Here is a 23898-nt window from a genome sequence, read left to right as displayed (position 1 = left end):
CTTCTCCACAGACAAATCAGTTTCCATGCCACCTGAGGAGCAAAGAAAAGAAAAGAACACCAAAACATCCAGCCACACCCCCCCAACACACAACAGTACCCCCCCATCAACGGGAAGCCTCCCGGCGACTCGAACAGACCAGGCCCGAGAACAGCACCTCCCTCCGGGGTCCACGTCAGGAAGTAGACAGCACCAACACCACGCTCCCAAGGTCCACCACAGAACAGCAGGACAGGCCACGCAGCTGGAAGGCCGGCTGGCAATCAACAAAAGCCCCAAAACATACCCCAATACACTCCAACACAGAAAAAAACATAAAACCCACCCAAAACCTCCCAGGGGACCGTCCCATCAAACCCCGGGAAGAAAAGAAAAACTCCCAAACGCCAAAACCCACACAGCCCCACAAACACAATACAAACAGAAATGCATAAAAGAAAAATAACAAACAACCCCTCCAGAATGACCTACAGAGTCCAACCCCCCCCCCCAGAAGGCCTTCATCGCCAGTTCCAGGAGGAACAGCCAGAACCATGATCCCACACAGGTCCCCAGGTATACATGGAGCAAAACGGCGCCCCCCAGGGGACTGTACCATCAACCCCAGGAGGTACCCTCCCCACAACCCCGGAACCCCAGACCCGTCACACTTGCCAGTTGGCCCCAAGCCAATTCCCCCCAGAGGACCATCCCAATCAACCCTGGAGTATAACCCGGAAGGAAACAGAACAAATCAAACATCAACCCCTGAGGACTACCAAAACAACCCCGGGGTATATAAAAACGACTGAAAACCCTGTTACCCTCCCCGGCAACCTCGAAAGACCCCAGGTCCCTCCCAGAGCCTTCGGTGCTCATTTTGGCGAACGGCTCAAAATATCAAGCCGGAGAAGGGAACAGAAAAAAACTAACCCAGCTCCAACCCCAAGGCGCAGCAGAGAACCGGAAATACGTCCGGTGCCCCAATTCGACCATACCCCAGCCTCTCGGGAGGGGTGGAACTACCGACATGGCGAACGGCAACAGATCGGCCCACCCCTCCGACTGAGGTAAGTCTCCGCTGCACCACACCCGGCAACACCAATGACGAATGGTACAAAGGCTCCCGAGGCTGGAGTGGAACCGGGCCCTAACCAAACCAAAAAAAACGCCTCTAACACCCCCCCTCCCCTAGGTGCAGAGGTCTTCTGAGAATGCTCAGCGTGACCAACCTGCACCACCCCCACCACCCACAAGACAAAACGGTCTTGGGGCAAGTGAGGTTGGGGTTAGGGATGTAGAGAAATAAAAAACAACAAAATAAAACGACCCAACAACCCAAACAGAAAATACCTAAAAACACATAAAAAATTAATAATGACGTGAGCCCAGGTGGACTTCCAACCGCCTAACAGTCACTCCACCAGATACGCCTCTGACTCCCCATACAATTATAACCCCTATTTAAGAAAAAAAAAACGTTTACCCGTGCTAGATTTTTTTTTTTTTTTTTTTTATGTGTGTTATGTTGCCTGTCCCGGAACACTTGGAGACACGTCACCATTATTTCTCTTGACGTTTACATGTCGGGGCAATACAGTAATCTCTGCTCGTCCGAGCTGCATGGGCTCGTCAACAGGAGGAGCCAGAGGTTCCGTCGGAGGAGCCTCAGTGGGGCAAAGAAGAGGCGGCCCAGATCTGTGTCGGGGAAAGCCCCGAGACGAAAAAACCCGCTCTGATGGGCGTCCTCTCTTGCGTCCACGCTCCTTCATCCGATCATCTAGACGAATCACCAACGATATTAGCTCATCTAATTCGTTTGGCTTGTCACGGACTACCAGCTCGTCTTTCAATGACTCACCCAACCCATCTACAAATACGCCTCGTAAAACTGCGGCATTCCAACCTGTGGGTGACGGAGTTATCGGCACCGGTATCGATAGTGCCGCAGCTGGAGCAGCAGGAAGCAGAACGGCTTGCGCTGCAAGCTCCGTAACACGGGCGTCTATTTGTTTAATTTGGTTCGCGAGATGCTGTAATTGCTCCCGTATGTTCTCCAAGTGTTCTTGAACTTTTCGACAAAAGGAACCGCTTCTGCCGCTGGGTCCATTATGGAATGGCCGGGAACTACTGTTATGTGTTGACGCGGATTGAGGAGCGAACCTGCGTCAGACAGAACCCAGCGCTAAAAATAACCAGAAAGCGGTTCCAACAACAAAAACAATTTATATTTCACCTGTGCCTAAGTAAAATGTACAAAACCAAAACCAACGTCTTTCTGGAGGAGTGACTGCTGGCACGCTCTCCAGCGCCCGCAAGGAGAGAAGTCCGGCGCTCCTGGACCCACTACCACCAGACAAACCCCCCCCAGGTGGACACGACAAACTGACTCTCTGTGAAGCAAAGAAGATGTGAGGTAAGTCAGCAGTTACAACAATATCTTTCAAAAGACACACGCTATCAGCAACACATTCAGGTCTGTACTTTTTATCTTTATGCAAATGAGCAGCTTCTCACAAAAAGTGGAGGATCACTTCTCCTGCATGCCACAGCAGTGAGAAGCAAGCTGCACAATTCTCATCACAATTCAAGTATACTATGTAACAAAACACCAAGTTACTATCAACAATTAGTCAAATACTTAATTACCTTAATGTGTGCTGACAGCATGTGTCCTCACCCTTCCTTGCTTCACGGGCTCGATGTGTCAAACCCAGGCGCGGTCCTCAGCGTCTCACAACGAACATCACAAGGTCGAGTTCCCGGCAGTTTCTGCTTGAATCACACATGCCTTAAAAGCAGAACGCCATCCAATTATCTGCTTCAGCTGAAAGTCTTTAAGGTTGCATGTGAGCACCAGTCACAGGTGCTTCACATGATGTTGATGAGGGTGAGGATTCTTCAGCCAGCACCTTCTCCACAGACAAATCAGTTTCCATGCCACCTGAGGAGCAAAGAAAAGAAAGAACACCAAAACATCCAGCCACACCCCCCAACACACAACATAATCTTTAACAACTTTTTTCTTTTTAATGATTTCGCCCAAGAGCGTCCAGGTTCCCCTAATGTTAGTTTTATCTTTCTCCAACAAATCGCAGTTATACTTTTTCTTACACAATTGCATAATGTTTGTTAATTTATTTTTATATGTCTCATATTTCCTATCGGCTTCATTAGTTCTAAATTTTAAAAACTGTTATACAATAAATTTTTCTTTTTACATGCATTCAGGAGTCCCTTTGTTACCCAAGGTTTATCAGTCCTTTGTGTATCTCTGGTTTTAGCATACAGATTAGATACAATATAAATAAATGATTAATTCATATAAATGTGGCAGAAATCGACATACTTGCCAGTCATTGCCAGTCCAGCTGTGGAGACGTACAGATGTAGTGTGATAGTTGCTGCCATCCAACAACATACCAATCAACTTGTTCAAGTCCAGCAATTGCTCCAGAGGCTGTGGTGTCAGTGTGAATAGTGATGCCAAAAGGCCCAAGTGCGCTTCTTTTATGGCCGCAATGCAGATGCCACGCATGCGCAATACAACCGCTGTTTCCGCAACATGTGCATTCTCAATACATCCGTAATACTTCCATGATAATCGCAATGCGTCCGATCCGTTTCCTCAATACATGCGTTATACATTTGTGATTGTTCGTCATATATTCGCTATACATTATTAATATATCCATAATTCATACTGAGAAATTTGTCATTCTTGGCCAATTTTGTTGCGGACGACAACGAATGCCTGAAATTTGTATACTCAATTCATGCACAATTAATCCTCTCCCCAGTCGGATTGGGCCTTAACTCTGGACCGCTGTGTGCTGGTCATTGTTTGATACTGAGAATAAAAAGTTGTGGTAGTAAAAATGAATGTGTAATTTTTCTAGCGACAAATATTTGATGTTTGCTAATATGAAGCTCAGTTACTACTGAACATAAAACCTGCTTGTTTGTGGGAGCAGGTGTCAGCTGTGTTGTTGTTGCTGGCATGTGTTTTTGCCAGATTTTGCAGACATCATGAAAGACGAGACATTTTTACAGTTGATCTGGAGATGCAAACTCTGACATTATGGATTGTGGAAGTTAATGAACTACATTTGTGCTCTGAGCCTATTACACTACCTGGGTGGTGTTTACCTAAAGGGGGCGGACCTCTAAGTGACTGGTGAAATTGCAGGGGTGTGTGTGTGTGTGTGTGAGAGAGAGAGAGAGAGAGAGAGAGAGAGAGAGAGAGAGAGAGAGAGAGAGGGAGAGAGAGGAGAGAGAGAGAGAGAGAGAGAGCCTCATAACCGCTTCAGTCTCTCATCACAGCGCCTCTGCTGTCTTTTTTGCCCAGGAACTCCTGATGCATTTTCTCAGCTGCTCACCTGCCCATACTGCGCACGTGGTTACAAGCGCTACAGCTCCCTGAAGGAGCACATCAAGTACCGCCACGAGAAGAACGAAGACAACTTCAGCTGTTCCCAGTGCAGCTACACCTTTGCATACCGAACTCAACTGGAGAGACACATGACAGCCCACAAGGCCGGCCGCGATCAGGTACGTACCATCTGATCATCTGATCAGGGCTGTATGCTCAGACACCGTGTTACCTGTTTCCAAAGGAAAATGTTGAATCTTCTTTAATGAGATCATTTTGGAAGGACGACTGAAACCACGGTTTGTTGTTCATTTTCTTTTTTTTTTCTTTTTTTTTTTTTTGTTTTAGCAGTCTATCGGTCAAGCAGGTTCTCAATTAACAGAACTAAACAACACTTACACTCAAGCCCCAGTGTACTGTAGCCTACACAAAAATATGTAGTGGCCCTCCCAGGGTGGAATCTATAGTCAGGAAGGGGTCAATGAAGGTTTATACAGGGGTCAACATTTAACAATGCTCCAATCATACTGAAAAGTATGCTATGTTATTTGTCTGATTATAAAGACTTAAGATAATAGGATTAACAAACGTAATCGTTTTGACTGTGCTGAATGTTTGGTCTCCAATGTAAAGGTCAAACAAGGCCAAAGTCTATTGGATTCAGTGACATCAGACATATGTTACCTGTAACATGATAACTAACAGATGGTTCAGACTATTCATTTAATAATCCTATTAGCTCAACCAATAATTTGCAGACCTTATTACCCAAATTGGAGAAACTTTAATTTTTGACCTTTGTGCAAACTTAAATTGAGCACATTGCTCATCATTTTTGCTGTTTTTACCCCATAAATCCAGAACATTCAGTCATACATAGTCCAAACTATACCTTTTTGAATCTTTATGATCAGACAGATCATGTGGTATACATTTCAATATAATTGGAGCATTTTAAATGTTGACCCTGTGTAATTCTCCATCGATCTCTATACTACTCGGCTATAGCTACCACTCTGGAAAGGCTATAATACTTTTTGAGTAGGCCATAGCATTTTTTTTTTTTTAATTGCTTTGGTATTCACGGCCCCAGGCCTCAGTTTGGCAGTTCACTTCTGAATAGGAGGTAAACATTCCCTTTAAATCGATTGCTGACACTGGGGCATGAATTCAGCAGCAGTTCAAAGGTTGTGTTTTCACTGTGTATCTCCCTGAGTGACCCCTGTGTCGTCATCTCACAGAGACACATCACACAGTCGGGAGGCAATCGGAAATTCAAGTGCACCGAATGTGGCAAGGCATTTAAATACAAGCACCATCTGAAGGAGCACCTTCGCATCCACAGTGGTGAGTGCACAACCGCCATCACCATGGCAGCATTCTGCATGTGTTCCCTGTGTATGGATGCATGTGAACATGTTCTGTAAAAAGCATGTCAGTGATTCTCTACATGTTTCAGTCTCATGTTTAGATTTCATTTTGCATATCTTTTATTGTGATTCAGTCTATGTTGTGCTCTTTTTTAATGTGCCATAATTGTGATTTTTTTTTTTACATTATGGGACAGCAATTAGAGTGAGACTTTTCCCAGTGGTGCCATTACTTTAACGTTTAAGCATTATTGACATGCATTAGAGCTTCTTCCTGCCATGCTGCGCATAGTCCAGCCCACTTATTTAGCTACATTCACTAATGGGAATCTGTGTCTCTCCTCCTCCTCCTCACGTGTCTTCCTCTTTGTGTTGTACACATTGTGGTTTCATACAGGAGAGAAACCTTACGAGTGCTCCAACTGCAAGAAGCGCTTCTCCCACTCTGGCTCATACAGCTCACACATTAGCAGTAAGAAGTGCATCAGTGTCATCTCAGTCAATGGTAGACCACGCTAGGAAACACAAGACCCAAACTCAGGGTGCATCACCAGCCCTCCCTGCATCTCACTCTGTCCTCCGCACCCAGATTAGGGAAAAGCTGGAGCACAACAAGCCCCTGCAAGAGCAGGCGCCGCTCAAACACATCAAGAGTGAGCCTGTGGACTATGAGTACAAGCCTACAGTTGTAATGTCCTCAGCTGTGACTTCCATGAATGGTGGGGTTTTCAATGGGGGCGCTGCAGCTCCCTTGCAAGGGACAGTGCAAGCTGTGGTCCTGCCCACCGTGGGGCTGGTAATCTCCATCAGTATCAATCTGGAAGACCTGCAAAATGCTCTCAAAGTGGCTGTGGACGGGAACGTAATTCGCCAGGTGCTGGAAAGCAATACCAAAGGTCAGGGACAGGTGAACTCAGGGTTAACCACTGGATTGCTTCATCCTCCCCAGCAGCAAGTCATCTCAGCCATTAGTCTGCCTATTGTGGGCCAGGACGGCAATGCAAAGATCATTATAAATTATAGTTTGGAACCTAACCAGGCCCAGTTCACAGCTCAAAATCTGAAGAAGGAGCCCCAGCCAATCACACCAGATCAGACCACCAATGAGATCCTGAAGTCTCAGAAACTCCCAGAAGATCTTACCTTTAGAAGTACCAAACTAAGTGAGATAAAAGAGTTTGAAGAAGAGGGAAAGACCACTAAAACATGTCTCCTGTGTGATAATTGTCCAGGGGGTCTTGAAGCACTAAATGCCCTAAAGCACTGCAAGAAGGATAGTCTCAGACTAAATGGAGCAGGCCGGGATAAATCTGAGTCTGGTATCACTGCCCTGCTTTCAGAAGGAGGACTTTGCACCCAACCCAAGAATCTCTTGTCCCTTCTAAAGGCCTATTTTGCCTTAAATGCAGAGCCTACCAAGGATGAAATGGCCAAAATCTCTGACTCAGTCAGCTTGCCAGTCCATGTAGTCAAGAAGTGGTTTGACAAAATGCAGGAGGGTCAGATATCGCTGGGTGCTCCTACACCTCCCTCTGAGGAAGAGGATACCTGTGAAGCTAATAGTGTGGTGTCTCTGGTCCCAGAGAAGAACACTGCCACTATGAGCCCATCAGTTACCCAGGATAGCCCCACAGAAGCCACCCCAGCAGAGGTCAATGGTTCTGACAGTTCACCGACCACACTCTCACCACTAAACCTGGCAGCTGGTGGTCCTGTCCCATCCCAGCTCTCCCAGACCACCGAGGGTCCACTTGATCTGTCACTGCCAAAGCTTCCCAGAGATGAAGCGGAGAAAGCAGGGACAAAGACCTGTATTTGTCCCTCCCCTTCTTCTACCAATGAGGAGCAACCCCTGAATCTAACTTGCACAAAGAAAGAGGCATCGCCACTCTCAGCCATGGGTGGAGGCCACTCTAGCCCTGGTGCACTGTACTCCAGCCCACAAAGTGCCAACCCCATCAAAATTGTAACCACTCAGATCCCCACCCTGGTGGCAATTGCTGACCAGAGCCACATGCCATGTCTAAGGGCACTAAGCAGCAGCAACCAGGCTATCCTGATTCCCCAGCTGGCCTACACCTACACCACTACAGCAAGCAGTCCCGCTGGTACAGAGACACAGGAAACTATCCACCTCAGTGGAATTAAGGTAAGCAATCAGTTACACCTCTGACAGAGTTATACCTCTGTCAGAGGTGTAACTCTGATGTGAAAAGCTCTTCTGTCAGTTTATGGTCAGATGAGAGTCTCACTTTTGATTGTGATCATTTAAACGTTATAGCGAGGCATTTTGGAGACAATGAAAACAGCTTTTGAAAAATGATGAAGTCAGCTGCCCAGACATGAACAGGAGATGTACAACAGTCGAGGATGACACTCTGCTCTCTCTCTCACAGTATGGCTGCCTGCCAAACTGTGTGATCATACAATATTGATCTAAGGGAAGCCAAGGAGGTCTTAGGATGTGTGCACATTATCAAAAACATATTTTGGGTGTATATCCACACACCACAGGCCAACACCTTGACCTTAGTATGTCCATTGTAGGATGAGCCCAATGTTCAGTACATGACTACACACACTTAACCATCTCCAGCAACATTTGAGCTTTTGTGTAGGGTGAAAACTGAAATCTCTCTGTTTTATATGTGACTGTCAACAGCAGAAAATGGATCATGTTTTCATTTTTGCTTTGATTATTGAGCTTCCTCAACTTTTTTTAGTATTGTTCAAAAGATGTAAGATTAAGGGCTATATCTTTTACCAGGAACAAAAGAGAGCACAGCACAGAGCAAATGGTTTTGCTAGTTTCCACCCCAAACTTCCTCTGAAACACAAACGTATTTATGATCATGTGGGTGTGTTTTTGTAAAATTTAGGTCTAGTCATACACAGAATTGCCATGTTCGTATCATCTGACACCAGAAAGTGTTTGCACTGTAGACCACCAAAAACCAGGTCTAAAGTCCAACACAGTTTATTTTAAAAATCTAATAGTCAGAAAGCCTCACATGTACACAGAGCAAATATTCTGCATTCATAACAAATGGAACAAAAAGAACATTTTGGTTTGTACCATATTATAATGTAACTTTTTCATTCTGGAGGAAGATGTTGGGAAAGTGTAGTGACACGGACCCACAACAGGGGGCGTAAATGAACGGACAATAGAAGGAGTTAAATTTGAACACTTTACTGTTGTGAATGCCACAACCACACACAGCAGATTATAGAATAAATACAAAGTCAATGGATAAAGGTGTCGTGTGGGCAGGCTCGACGATAGGAGACGCCCGTCTAGAGAAGAACCGGAACCACACGATTTCCTCCGCCACCGAACCCGAAGGATATTGGAGCCGCCAGGTCCCGAGTCCCCCAGGTGGCCACCGTCTCCGCGTGTCGGATCTGGTACTGCTGGCGAAGAGCAAAGACAGTCAAGTGTGGGTGTGTGTACACCCAGTAACAACAACGGTGGGAATTCCACCTCCACCTCTAACACACTCGTGCAGCTCCTGTCTCAAACACTTATCTGACGGAAAGCAGAGCGAAGCAGTCGCGGCCCACGCCAGTCCTCCGGGGAGACAGCTGCAACAATGTATCTACTGGAATCAATATTGGAATATTCAGGCTGAGTGTATTACCTCCGTAGGAGAACGATATCTCGGCGACGTGGTGGAGGTGTCATCCTGCTTTTATCCGGGGTGAAGTGCAGATGATCGGTGACAGCTGTCATAGTTGATGAGTGACAGCTGTCACCTCGGCTGTTCCTGTGAGGCGGCAGCGCCCTCTCATGCTTGAAGCCCGCACTTCAGGCAGGGCGCCCTCTGGTGGTGGGCCAGCAGTACCTCCTCTTCAGGCGGCCCACACAACAGAAGAAAAGCCACTAAAAGTCTGTGTCCTTGGACTAGACAGTTCATCTTCAATATCTCAGTCCACCCAGCTGTCTATACAGTGCATCCAGACAGTATTCACAGCGCTTCACTTTTTCCACTTTGTTATATTACAGCCTTATGCCAAAATGGAGTAAATTCATTTTTCCCCTCAAAATTCTACTCACAGCACCCCATAATAACAACATGAATAAGCTTTTTTTAAATTATTAATATGTTTGCAAATTTATGTAAAAAAAAAACTAAGAAATCACGTGTACGGAAGTATTCACACCCTTTGATCAATACTTTGTTGATGCACCTTTGGCAGCAATTACGGCCTCAAGTCTTCCTTAATATGATGCCACAAGCTTGGCACACCCATCTTTGGGCAGTTTTGTCCATTCTCCTTTGCACCACCTCTCAAGGTCAGGTTGGACGGGGAGCATTGGTACACAACCATTTCCAGATCTCTCTAGAGATGTTCAATCAGATTCAGGTCTGGGCTCTGGCTGGGCCACTCAAGGACATTCACAGAGTTGTCCTGAAGCCCCTCCTTTGATATCTTGTCTTCCATTTATGGATGATGGAGGCCACTCTGCTCATTGGGGCCTTCAAAGTTGCAGAAATGTTTTTGTACCCTTACCCAGATTTGTGCCTTAAGAGAATCCTGTCTCGGAGGTCTACAAACAATTCCTTTGACTTCATGCTTGGTTTGTGCTCTGACATGTACTGCCAACTGTGGGACCTTATATGTAGACAGGTGTGTGTCTTTTCAAATCATGTCCAATCAACAGAATTTACCCCAGGTGGACTCCAGTTAAGCTGTAGAAACATCTCAAGGATGATCAGATGCTCCTGAGCTCAATTCTGTGCTTCATGGCAAAGGTTGTCAATACTTATGTACATGTTAGTTTCCCTCTGGCAGATCCCGAGCAGCCGGGAAAGCAGGCCGACTGGGTGACTGTGAGGAGGAAGCGTAGCCCTAAACAGAAACCCCGTGTACACCGCCAACCCGTTCACATTTCTAACCGTTTTTCCCCACTCGGCGACACACCCGCCGAGGATCAAACTCTGGTTATTGGCGACTCTGTTTTGAGAAATGTGAAGTTAGCGACACCAGCAACCATAGTCAATTGTCTTCCGGGGGCCAGAGCAGGCGACATTGACGGAAATTTGAAACTGCTGGCTAAGGCTAAGCGTAAATTTGGTAAGATTGTAATTCACGTCGGCAGTAATGACACCCGGTTACGCCAATCGGAGGTCACTAAAATTAACATTGAATCGGTGTGTAACTTTGCAAAAACAATGTTGGACTCTGTAGTTTTCTCTGGGCCCCTCCCCAATCGGACCGGGAGTGACATGTTTAGGCCGCATGTTCTCCTTGAATTGCTGGCTGTCTGAGTGGTGTCCAAAAAGAGGTGGGCTTCATAGATAATTGGCAAGCTTCTGGGGAAAACCTGGTCTTGTTAGGAGAGACGGCATCCATCCCACTTTGGATGGAGCAGCTCTCATTTCTAGAAATCTGGCCAATTTTCTTAAATCCTCCAAATCGTGACTATCCAGGGTTGGGACCAGGAAGCAGAGTTGTAGTCTTACACACCTCTCTGCAGCTTCTCTCCCCCTGCCATCCCCTCATTACCCCATCCCCGTAGAGACGGTGCCTGCTCCCAGACCACCAATAACCAGCAAAAATCTATTTAAGCATAAAAATTCAAAAAGAAAAAATAATATAGCACCTTCAACTGCACCACAGACTAAAACAGTTAAATGTGGTCTATTAAACATTAGGTCTCTCTCTTCTAAGTCCCTGTTAGTAAATGATATAATAATTGATCAACATATTGATTTATTCTGCCTTACAGAAACCTGGTTAAGCAGGATGAATATGTTAGTTTAAATGAGTCAACACCCCCGAGTCACATTAACTGCCAGAACGCTCGTAGCACGGGCCGAGGCAGAGGATTAGCAGCAATCTTCCATTCCAGCTTATTAATTAATCAAAAACCCAGACAGAGCTTTAATTCATTTGAAAGCTTCACTCTTAGTCTTGTCCATCCAAATTGGAAGTCCCAAAAACCAGTTTTATTTGTTGTTATCTATCGTTCTCCTGGTCGTTACTGTGAGTTTCTCTGTGAATTTTCAGACCTTTTGTCTGACTTAGTGCTTAGCTCAGATAAGATAATTATAGTGGGCGATTTTAACATCCACACAGATGCTGAGAATGACAGCCTCAACACTGCATTTAATCTATTATTAGACTCAATTGGCTTTGCTCAAAATGTAAATGAGTCCACCCACCACTTTAATCATATCTTAGATCTTGTTCTGACTTATGGTATGGAAATTGAAGACTTAACAGTATTCCCTGAAAACTCCCTTTTGTCTGATCATTTCTTAATAACATTTACATTTACTCTGATGGACTACCCAGCAGTGGGGAATAAGTTTCATTACACTAGAAGTCTTTCAGAAAGCGCTGTAACTAGGTTTAAGGATATGATTCCTTCTTTATGTTCTCTAATGCCATATACCAACACAGTGCAGAGTAGCTACCTAAACTCTGTAAGTGAGATAGAGTATCTCGTCAATAGTTTTACATCCTCATTGAAGACAACTTTGGATGCTGTAGCTCCTCTGAAAAAGAGAGCTTTAAATCAGAAGTGCCTGACTCCGTGGTACTCAGTGGACTCATCTCTGTGCTTGTTCTGTTAGACCTCAGTGCTGCTTTTGATACTGTTGACCATAAAATTTTATTACAGAGATTAGAGCATGCCATAGGTATTAATGGCACTGCGCTGCGGTGGTTTGAAGCATATTTATCTAATAGATTACAATTTGTTCATGTAAATGGGGAATCTTCTTCACAGACTAAGGTTAATTATGGAGTTCCACAAGGTTCTGTGCTAGGACCAATTTTATTCACTTTATACATGCTTCCCTTAGGCAGTATTATTAGACGGCATTGCTTAAATTTTCATTGTTACGCAGATGATACCCAGCTTTATCTATCCATGAAGCCAGAGGACACACACCAATTAGCTAAACTGCAGGATTGTCTTACAGACATAAAGACATGGATGGCCTCTAATTTCCTGCTTTTAAACTCAGATAAAACTGAAGTTATTGTACTTGGCCCCACAAATCTTAGAAACATGGTGTCTAACCAGATCCTTACTCTGGATGGCATTACCCTGACCTCTAGTAATACTGTGAGAAATCTTGGAGTCATTTTTGATCAGGATATGTCATTCAAAGCGTATATTAAACAAATATGTAGGACTGCTTTTTTGCATTTACGCAATATCTCTAAAATTAGAAAGGTCTTGTCTCAGAGTGATGCTGAAAAACTAATTCATGCATTTATTTCCTCTAGGCTGGACTATTGTAATTCATTATTATCAGGTTGTCCTAAAAGTTCCCTGAAAAGCCTTCGGTTAATTCAAAATGCTGCAGCTAGAGTACTAACGGGGACTAGAAGGAGAGAGAATATCTCACCCATATTGGCCTCTCTTCATTGGCTTCCTGTTAATTCTAGAATAGAATTTAAAATTCTTCTTCTTACTATAAGGTTTTGAATAATCAGGTCCCATCTTATCTTAGGGACCTCATAGTACCATATCACCCCAATAGAGCGCTTCGCTCTCAGACTGCAGGCTTACTTGTAGTTCCTAGGGTTTGTAAGAGTAGAATGGGAGGCAGAGCCTTCAGCTTTCAGGCTCCTCTCCTGTGGAACCAGCTCCCAATTCGGATCAGGGAGACAGACACCCTCTCTACTTTTAAGATTAGGCTTAAAACTTTCCTTTTTGCTAAAGCTTATAGTTAGGGCTGGATCAGGTGACCCTGAACCATCCCTTAGTTATGCTGCTATAGACTTAGACTGCTGGGGGGGTTCCCATGATGCACTGAGTGTTTCTTTCTCTTTTTGCTCTGTATGCACCACTCTGCATTTAATCATTAGTGATTGATCTCTGCTCCCCTCCACAGCATGTCTTTTTCCTGGTTCTCTCCCTCAGCCCCAACCAGTCCCAGCAGAAGACTGCCCCTCCCTGAGCCTGGTTCTGCTGGAGGTTTCTTCCTGTTAAAAGGGAGTTTTTCCTTCCCACTGTCGCCAAGTGCTTGCTCACAGGGGGTCGTTTTGACCGTTGGGGTTTTTACGTAATTATTGTATGGCCTTGCCTTACAGTATAAAGCACCTTGGGGCAACTGTTTGTTGTGATTTGGCGCTATATAAATAAAATTGATTGAATTGATTGATTGATGTGATTTCTTATTTTTTTTTGTTTAAATTTTTTTTAATAAATTTACAAAAATCTAAAAAAAAAAAAACCTTTTGTCATTATGGGGTATTGTGTGAGGAGAAAATGAATTTCATCCATTTTGGAATAAGGCTGTAACATAACATAATGTGGACAAATTGAATTGCTGTGAATACCTTCCAGATGCACTGTACTGAATCACAGAGGATCAGTTTGCATGAATCAGTGTAAAACATATAAGGCATGGGTGTTGCACTCTGGGTGCCCCTTCTAGTTTGTAAGCTGTTTTCAGCACATGCAGTACAGGAAAGGATTCAGCATTTAACACTGTGGCCATGAAGAGGAAGGAAGGGGGTCAGCATTTCTCTTTTTAAGTAATCAGTCAAAACCTTCAGTTCAGGTCATTACTTCTCATTGTTCCAAACCACTAGGAGATGATAGATAGTTTGAATCCTTCCAAAATGCAATCAATAAGCCATATATAGAAATGTCAGATTTCAGCTTTGTGAATAAGATTGGTCTTAACAGTTCTTTAGTGTGCAGACACCTAATGGGCTCGTAATGAAGGATGTAGATCTGTGTGTATGTGAGTGATCTTCTCGGGCTGTCACCCAGAGGACATGAGGCTGCACTTTACTGCAGAGCCCTTATTGATCCACTGGAATCTGTTTAAATGCTGCACCTCTGCCTGCCTCATTGATTTACTGTTGTTGTATTATACTATCGTGTTAAGTGAATTGGCGTAGACCTGCCTTGTAAAAACAAGCCCTGTGTATTTATCTGTTCCTTAATAGTGCCTTGCATGCTGTTTCATTGCCATCTGTGGATGAGTTTTACCAGCCCACAGGCCTGGTGAAAAGGAGAACACAGCGCAATACAAGCATTGCTGGTACTTTCCACTTGATGCTGTTGTGATTTTCACACCCAGTGCCCACTTTCTTTAAATTATGAGTTCACTTGTGCACATCTGCAAGCTCATGGGCAAATTAAGTCTGGGAGCATGCACTGTGCTACATGTCATTATATCCACCGCACCACCCTGGGTCCTGGATGGCATCCATCCAGGCAGGCAACTGGTTCATCCCCACCTCTCAAACTTAACCATCTATCTGCCACAGCCAGTTGAAAAAATGGTGTCCCCTTGGCCTTCTCCAGCCTCTGGGATCCTAAACAGTGAGGCAGTGGATCATGCCCAGAGAAATCCACCACATGTAACCACTCATTTGGCAAAAACTCATTCCAGAGGTACCCTGGAATCCTTTAAAGGCACCAAGCACCAAAGACATTCAGTCTTACTGGTTAGCATTCAACTGTCCCAACAATAGAGTAAGACAGGAAGCTCCAAGATCCAAAAGACTTGAACCTTTGTTCTACTACGAAGATGCATTCTGCCCAGTAACTTCAGGATGTTTTCATGTTTTCCCAGGTATCTCTCTTTCTCAGAGGCTGAGAACCCAGAATGTTAAAAAATAAGGTGTGGTTGGGTGCAGTGCTGGTGTGTGGATATCAGAACCTGCTGCACCACAGCCCAGCAAAAACCCGAGAGGCTTACGCAAGCAGGGTTGAAATGACACTGAATTCATTCATTCATTCATTGTCTGAGTCCACTTAATCCAGTTAATGGTTCCGGGGAGGACACCCTGGACAGGCTGCCAGTCTCAAAGTCAGATGCACACAAACACATTCACATCTACAGTCAGTTTAAAGTTTTCAGTTTATCAAACCTCCACGTCTTTAGAAGTGGGAGGAAGCTGGATCACCCAAAGGGAACACATGCAAACACAGGAAGAACATGTAAACTCCACACAGAAAGAACCAGGTGTGAAGCGAACCTGGGACCTTTTCAGTGTGAGGCAACAGTGCTATCCACTAATCCACTGTACTGCTTACACTGAATAGAAATCAATTATGGCGGTCAAAATAATATGTTGATTTAGATTAATTAATTACAGCACCGATAATGCATCACATTTTTAAATCATTTTGATCCGTCTTTTGTTTTGACATTAACTTGGTCGGAAAATAGAGTGTTTTGGGCAACAATAATTGGTTTGGATGTGCGTGTCTTTGGACAGTTTTTTGCATGGTTTATCAACAGCACCAGCTCAAGGGTTTTTTGTTGTTGTTGTTGTTTGTTTTTTAGTAGTCCCACACTATCAGCACATCCACAGGGCATGGATTAGCTTTATGTTGCTCTGTGATGTGAGTAATAAAAGAGCCTCATTAATGTTTCCTGCTGCTCAGCAACACATGTAGGTGAAATACCCGTTAAATACTTTTCATAGAAAAGTAATTTGCTTTAATAGTTGTCAAAGATATATCTCGGTTTATCTATGTCCCTTGAGATATGAGGGGTGATTTTTTTTTCAATACAATTATACATGCGATTAAATGAGAGTAATTTAGATTAATTAATCACAAACCTTCTAAATCATTTGATTATTTTTTTAACAACCTGACTGTTATAAAAACAACCATTCACTGAAATAACAGTACATATTCCTTTGCCTTCGTGCATCACTGCATCACCTCAGGGAGGTTTGGTGGCCGCTGCCTGCTGCTATGTTCTGACAGGTTGGCATGGATCTGTTACCTCACCAGAAAACCTCTCACTTGCATACACTTCCTCAATACCAGAGCACAGTGCATCTTGCACACTTTGTCTTCAAGAGAATGGTAGATAACAGTCATTGGTTTATTTCATGCTGTGACCACAACACGTCTATAACCAATTAGGAGACTATAGCCAACCTAACCCAACCCAGGACAGCCTGTATAATTCTCAGTTTGAGGAATTGTCTGGTATCTCTACGTTGTTCACATTTCATTTCCATGGGGCAGTACCATGAGACAAAACTGACTTTGGACGTTACTGGGTAGACATACTCAATGGAAAACAATTATGGCAATTATAGAACACATACACAATTATAGAAGACATACCATACTGAATTTTCATACAATCAGTCAGCGCAACAAAGCATGTGACGCAGGCAGAGCGACAACCAGACTACTGTCAGCAGATGTGCAGATGGGAGTAAGGCACATCTTTCTGACAAAGGAAGGCTTTTAAGAGCCATTCACTGTTCTTCTTTTACACACTTGATATTGTCCAGGTCATTGAAATCTGGTAAGCCAGGGCCCTAAATGGGAGTGGCTCAATTGATGTGAATCATTTGGTAAGAAGAAAGAATCAAAGCAAGTGTCAGTAATATTGACTTTTTTGTACACATAGTGGTGACATGACTATCTTCCCTTGAATAAACACACTGTGACACACACACTTATTTGAATTTAAATTTGTTTTGGTTACTTCATGGACTTCTCATCCTCTCTAGGAGGACAAGAAGGACTCATGCTCAGAGGCCACCTTCACCATGGATGAGCAGAATGATTCAGATTCAGGCCCTCTGAGGAAGAAGATGAAGAAGACAGACAGCGGTATGTACGCCTGTGACCTGTGCGACAAGATCTTCCAGAAGAGCAGCTCCCTGCTGAGACACAAATATGAACATACAGGTAAATATAAACTCTTTTTATCAAAAGCTGCCAGCAAATACAGCAAACAAAATAAATCAGCCAGAACCAGAACATCTCTCACGCATCGTGAGTCCTGGGAAAGATGAGTCAGAGTGCAAGCAAAAGGGGATTTCTAGCTATTGCACTGTGCATTTTTTAGCAGTGTAAAGAGGGAGGACACTTCCATTCCAAATAGTATTACTCAACATGCACAGAAGAGGTCTGAGAGTTTCTTTCCGCCAGCGCCCCACCTCTGCACTGCCAGCTCCTTTACCTTCTCGTGTTAAGCACCAAATGTTGCAGCAGGCAAGCTCTGCTAGTGATTTGGATTGTTCTGAGATGATGTCGTGGCCAAGTGTAGGTCAGTGCTCTCAGAGATGTATTACGATTTTTTTCTTCATTACACTGATACCTGGCGAGAAACCACAACTTTCAGCTCCAAATGACTTCATCCAAGGTGAAACTAGCTCTTCCCTGCCTGGATAAAGTTTCCTTAAAGGCTTACAAACACAGTTGTGATTTTGTTGTGTTATTTGGAGATGTTGTCCTTGGATACATTGATGATAGATATCATTATGGGCTTCTCAGTCTTTGGCAGTACAGTGTGTGGGAGTCACTCGAGTGTTTCTTGTTTTCCTCTGTGTGCCTGTAATTTTTTACTTTGCAGAGATGTCGAAACTCATTCTTTGTTTCCCACTACTTTGTGAATAGTCTGCAGGACATTATGTAGTTATACATTTGTGTGTGTGTGTGTGTGTGTGTGTGTGTGTGTGTGTGTGTGTGTGTGTGTGTGTGTGTGTGTGTGTGTGTGTACTTGGAAACAATATTTTGATCACAATAATCCATTAACAGTACATAGTAGACACCTGACAATAACACCAGGCAGCTGCTGGGAAATTAGTCAGTCTTTTACCTTTTTTTCTGAATAAGTAGTGTGTGTGTATATATATATATATACACTCAACAAAAATATAAACGCAACACTTTTGGTTTTGCTCCCATTTTGTATGAGATGAACTCAAAGATCTAAAACTTTTTCCACATACACAATATCACCATTTCCCTCAAATATTGTTCACAAACCAGTCTAAATCTGTGATAGTGAGCACTTCTCCTTTGCCGAGATAATCCATCCCACCTCACAGGTGTGCCATATCAAGATGCTGATTAGACACCATGATTAGTGCACAGGTGTGCCTTAGACTGCCCACAATAAAAGGCCACTCTGAAAGGTGCAGTTTTGTTTTATTGGGGGGGATACCAGTCAGTATCTGGTGTGACCACCATTTGCCTCATGCAGTGCAACACATCTCCTTCACATAGAGTTGATCAGGTTGTCAATTGTGGCCTGTGGAGACGGCTTATGGTAGAGAAATGAACATTCAATACACGAGCAACAGCTCTGGTTGACATTCCTGCTGTCAGCATGCCAATTGCACGCTCCCTCAAATCTTGCGACATCTGTGGCATTGTGCTGTGTGATAAAACTGCACCTTTCAGAGTGGCCTTTTATTGTGGGCAGTCTAAGGCACACCTGTGCACTAATCATGGTGTCTAATCAGCATCTTGATATGGCACACCTGTGAGGTGGGATGGATTATCTCAGCAAAGGAGAAGTGCTCACTATCACAGATTTAGACTGGTTTGTGAACAATATTTGAGGGAAATGGTGATATTGTGTATGTGGAAAACATTTTAGATCTTTGAGTTCATCTCATACAAAATGGGAGCAAAACCAAAAGTGTTGCGTTTATATTTTTGTTGAGTGTATATATACATATATACACACACACATATAGTGAGGGAGAGAGAGAGAGAGATTCAGTGCATCCAGAAAGTATTCACAGCACTTCACTTTTTCCACATTTTGTTATGTTAGAGCTTTATTCCATGGATGAAAATTGATCAAAATGGATCAACATTCTACACACAATACCCCATAATAACAATCTGAAAATGTTTTGAGATTTTTGCAAATTTATTAAAAATAAAAAAACTAAGAAATCACTCGTACATAAGTATTCACAGCCTTTGCCATGAAGTTCAACATTGAGCTCAGGTTCATGCTGTTTCCACTGATCATCCTTGAGATGTTTCTACAGCTTAATTGGAGTCCACCTGGGAAAGGCACACACCTGTCTACATATAAGGTCCCACAGTTGACAGTGCATGTCAGAGCACAAACCAAGCATGAAGTCAAAGGAATTGTCTGTAGACCTCTGAGACAGGATTGTCTCGAGGCCCAAATCTCGGTAAGGGTACAGAAACATTTCTGAAACTTTGAAGGTCCCAATGAGCAGAGTGGCCTCCATCATCCATAAATGAGTGATGTTTGGATCCACCAGGATTCTTTCTCGAGCTGGCCGCCCATCTAAACTGAGCAATCGGGGAGAAGGGTCTTAGTCAGGGAGGTGACCAAGATCACTTTGTCAGATCTCCAGGATTCAGCACTTTTAGCGAATCTGTGGCAGCAATTGTGAATGAACAGCATGAACTGGCCAGTATGAACAGCATTTGCAGCCACACCTTCGCTAAAAGTGCTGAATGAACTTAAACAGAATTTTCAGTTTTCAAATTGCCTTTTTTTACAAATGCAAAAAATTACATATTTATAAATACAGATTTATTTGTAAAAGCCTCCACATGTTTCAGTAATGTGTGTTATACCGACCAACCAACCACTCCATGTCAGGAAACTAAAACTGTCTGCCTATGCATGATTTGTGTGATATGCCAGCGAGTCTGTATGGTGTGAAGAGAAATTAGCTTTTTCCCCTTCTTCTTCCTTTTGCTCTTCTCTTTCCTTTCTTTATGGTCACCAGATCTCTTTTGCTGACAGAAGGCTGATCTGAGACAGAAGCACTGGCTCATTGTTGTGTCAGTAGCTGCTAGTGTATTGAACTCAATACTGAAAGTTATCAGTTTAGCTTTTATCTGTAACTTCCACTAAATTTTTTTAGGGGTTTATCGGATTAGCTTTATAAAAGTCAACTTTTCAATTAGTGGATTAACAGTTATCAAAGCTAACTTTTTAGTTAGCTGTTCCCACCACTGATAGTAGGTAGGTACTTTAAATACTTGGAACCAACTATCCAAAGTCATGGAGAGTGTAGTAGAGAGGTGAAGAAGAGAGTACAGGGAGGTTGGAGTGGGTGGAGAAATGTAACTGCAATGATAGGTGATAGAAGGATGTTAGTAAGAGTGAAGGGAAAAGTCTACAAGATAGTATAGTGAGATCAGCTATGTTGTATAGCATAGAGACAGTGGTGCTAACAAAAACAGAGGTGGCAGAGCTGAAGATGCTGTGATTTTCTTTGTGAGTGACGAGGTTGGTATCAGAGCAACAGCACAGGTTTGGACATGTATGGAAGAGGGACCGAGGGTATATAGAGAGAAGGATGCTGAGGATGGAGCCAACACGCAGAAGGAGAAGAGGGAGGCCAAAGACGAGGTTTATGGATGTGGTGAGGGAGGACATGTAGGTGGTTGGTGTGACAGAGAAAGATGCTGCTGTGGCGACCCTTAACAGGAGCAGCCAAAAGAAGAAAAGACAATATGATTATAATTTGGCCAGATATTCACAATTTTAATGCCTCCTGTTTAGCTTTGTTTTTTTTTTTTCTTCCTCTCTCTATAGGGAAGAGACCACATGAGTGTGGCATCTGCAGTAAAGCCTTCAAACACAAACATCATTTGATTGAACACATGCGGCTCCATTCGGGGGAGAAACCTTACCAGTGTGACAAGTGTGGCAAACGCTTCTCCCACTCAGGCTCCTACTCCCAGCACATGAACCACCGATACTCCTACTGCAAGAAGGAGGCGCAGAGTCATGGAGGTGGAAGAGAGAGCACTGAGGAGGACAGTGAGGCCCAGGCTGAAGTGGAGGCCCTGAGCCGGGTGCAGAGGCAGCACTCACCTCCATCCCAGCTGGACTTGGATGAACGAGGGAGCAGTACCAGAGAGGATGAGGAGAGCGAAGAGGAGGAGGAAGAAGAGGAGGAAGCAGAGGATGTGGATGACATCCACGTGGTGCAAATTGGAGATGAAGGAGGCGATGATGAGGAGCAGAAGATGAATGAGGAAGGAGTGGAAAGAGTAATCATTTCAAGAGGTGGGGAGGAGAATAGTTGGGTAAAGGTGAAACAGGAGGAGGAGGCTGACATGGGGCAAGAGCGAGCCATCAGGAGTGACGAGGTGGAGGAGGAAGAAGAGATGGAAGTAGACAGACAGGTGACATCTGCACAAATGGAAGAGAGCGAGGTGCAGGAGGCAGTCATGGAGGAGAACGAATCCAACAGGAAGGTGTTTGGTGAAGAGGCGAACGAGATGTCGCAGGAGAACGGAGACACCAATTAAAAGGAGAAGCAGGCTGTCCTCCTCAACATGCAATCACATCTAATTTGTCCCTACAGCAACTGGCACATCGGACAAGAAATCTGCTTGCTCTGAATGCTGCAGGTCGCTACTGTGTAGAATTCCAGGTGTGCCTGAAGAAAACACTTTTCCGCAGGAGAACAGTTTGAAAAAAAAAAACTCTTTGAAAGAAAACTGAGATGAACGTGAATCTAACCACAAAGGAAATACATTACACAGACTTTGGAAGCTAGAGCCGAAATGTTTTAGATAATGTTTATTACTAAAACACCTTGGGTCGTTTCTTTTTATCAGTGTTACTAATTTTATCGCTCATATTTTAGCCTTTAAAAGCTGTACAGTTGGGAGATATTTCTATACCTTTTTATTGCCAATGAACAAAAAGTCAGTATTTTATTAAGTTGAAAATAAGAAGAATCATGTGCACTACAAGTGGCTTGGTTTACCTACGGAATGAGCAGTTATGTTGTCTACCCTTCAGTATTACCGCAGTAGAAATATGACGCCATCATGCTAGCGGGTGTTAGCGTCACATTTGTTTGATTGGACTGTGAGCCTTAAGAAGAAAAATCAGTGGAGAGGGTCTTTTCATTGAGGGTTGGACATGTAGTTTAATGTTTTAAATCTTCAGAGCAAAGGGGATATAGAAAACTGTACGACACCCCCCCCCACACACACACACGTATCTCCCACCACTCCGAGCCTTATGCAAAACAAACAAACAAAAAAGAGAAACATGCATATCAAAAGTGCCATTGTGAATATTGCTGTTGAATAGCAGCTGTGATCAGGTATTACTGCATCCCAAATCTACTAACGCACCGGAATACTGTTGACTTTGGCTTATTTCTAATCTCAGCAGTCGGTGACTCACAGAATTCCAGTGCACGGCTTTTCAAATTAAGTGTGTCTTCAGGATAAATAAAGTTGATCTTTAACTTTTTCTTCATCTTTACAAAACATACTTTTGCAGCGCTTCTTCAGTGCACTCATTTGTCGCCGTTAAACGCTGAGATGTTTCTATTAAGAAATGGTCATCAAATCCCAGGAGGGGAATTCCCACCTTTTTACCTGTCAGTATTGTTGGTTTATGTTCCGTGTGTACTGTAAGATTTCAGCAGTGGCAGTATTAGCCCCGCCCACACTCAAATGGCTATGTCTGTTTAGTCACAGAGAACTTTTATATTTATGTGTTTTGTTTTGTTTTTTTGTATTTCTTTATGGTTATTTATTACACTCTGTAGTGTACAATACTGTAGTTTGTATTAATACGATAATATATTTTAGTATTGGCAAAAAGATTCAAAGGAAGATGATGACACGCCTGTTCAAACCAGACTCCGGCATACTGAAGTGTGTTTGTCAAACAAATGAAACAACACTTTTCTTTTTCTTAGGGAAAAACTTAATACACCCTGCAAGCCTGAAAATTGAAACCTGTGACCTCTCAGCAAACATTTTTGTGTTAGTTTAGTTTTCTTTCCCTGCTAATATGAAGCTACTGAACTTTTGAAAACTTATTGTATGTCTAATAGCATGAGTGTGCTGTTGTATTGAAGGATGATCCTTAACCACACAAACTGTCCTTTTACCAAGCCAAAATAATACTGATGTATGTTCTTATGTTTTTATTTGTGCCAATTTGTTACTTTATGTGTCAAAACCACACCCACTTTTATATGCCACCCTACCCTTTTTAACACCCCATCAGTTTTTTTTATAGTGTTTTTTTATTATTATTTTATTTTGGTTCCTTTTTATGACTCCCCATCTCACAATAAATTGCATCAATTACAAACTGTGGGATTTGTGATCATATTGTCATTAGCAGGTTCAATATCATGCATTTTTAGTGGGTTCACTCACCCAAACGACAAATAAAACACTGTAAATTGGCGACCCTCCTGTCCTGTGCACCAACAGCAATTCTTGTATAGTCATTCTGTGAATTGTTTCTGTAATTTATATTTGTAGCATGGCCCAAGCAGAGGGTCACCCCTTTGAGTCTGGTCTGCTTGAGGTTTCTTCCTCAGAGGGAGTTTTTCCTTACCACTGTTGCTCTGGGGGTTGGTAAGGTTAGACCTTACCTGTGTGAAGCACCTTGAGGTAACTCTTGTGATTTGGCGCTATATAAAGGAAATAAATTGAAATTG

General features: G+C 43.4%; 1 protein-coding gene across 1 annotated transcript in view; it reads left to right on the top strand.

The window, feature by feature from the left end:
- The window catches only part of zeb1b (zinc finger E-box binding homeobox 1b), a 217183-nt gene extending 193640 nt beyond the window's left edge, over positions 1–23543 (top strand). The window contains 6 exon segments of the mRNA XM_034172362.1: positions 4328–4530; positions 5593–5698; positions 6119–6237; positions 6239–7870; positions 17188–17368; positions 21006–23543. Of these exon segments, the coding sequence (XP_034028253.1) occupies positions 4328–4530; positions 5593–5698; positions 6119–6237; positions 6239–7870; positions 17188–17368; positions 21006–21727 (2963 nt within the window). The 3' untranslated portion in view covers positions 21728–23543.
- The last annotated feature ends 355 nt before the right edge of the window (positions 23544–23898 follow it).

This window comes from Thalassophryne amazonica, chromosome 1 (assembly GCF_902500255.1).
Source record: "Thalassophryne amazonica chromosome 1, fThaAma1.1, whole genome shotgun sequence".
Taxonomy (NCBI): Eukaryota; Metazoa; Chordata; class Actinopteri; order Batrachoidiformes; family Batrachoididae; genus Thalassophryne; species Thalassophryne amazonica.
The sequence above is the reverse complement of the archived record's forward strand: the minus strand, read 5'-3'. Positions and strand labels throughout refer to the sequence as shown.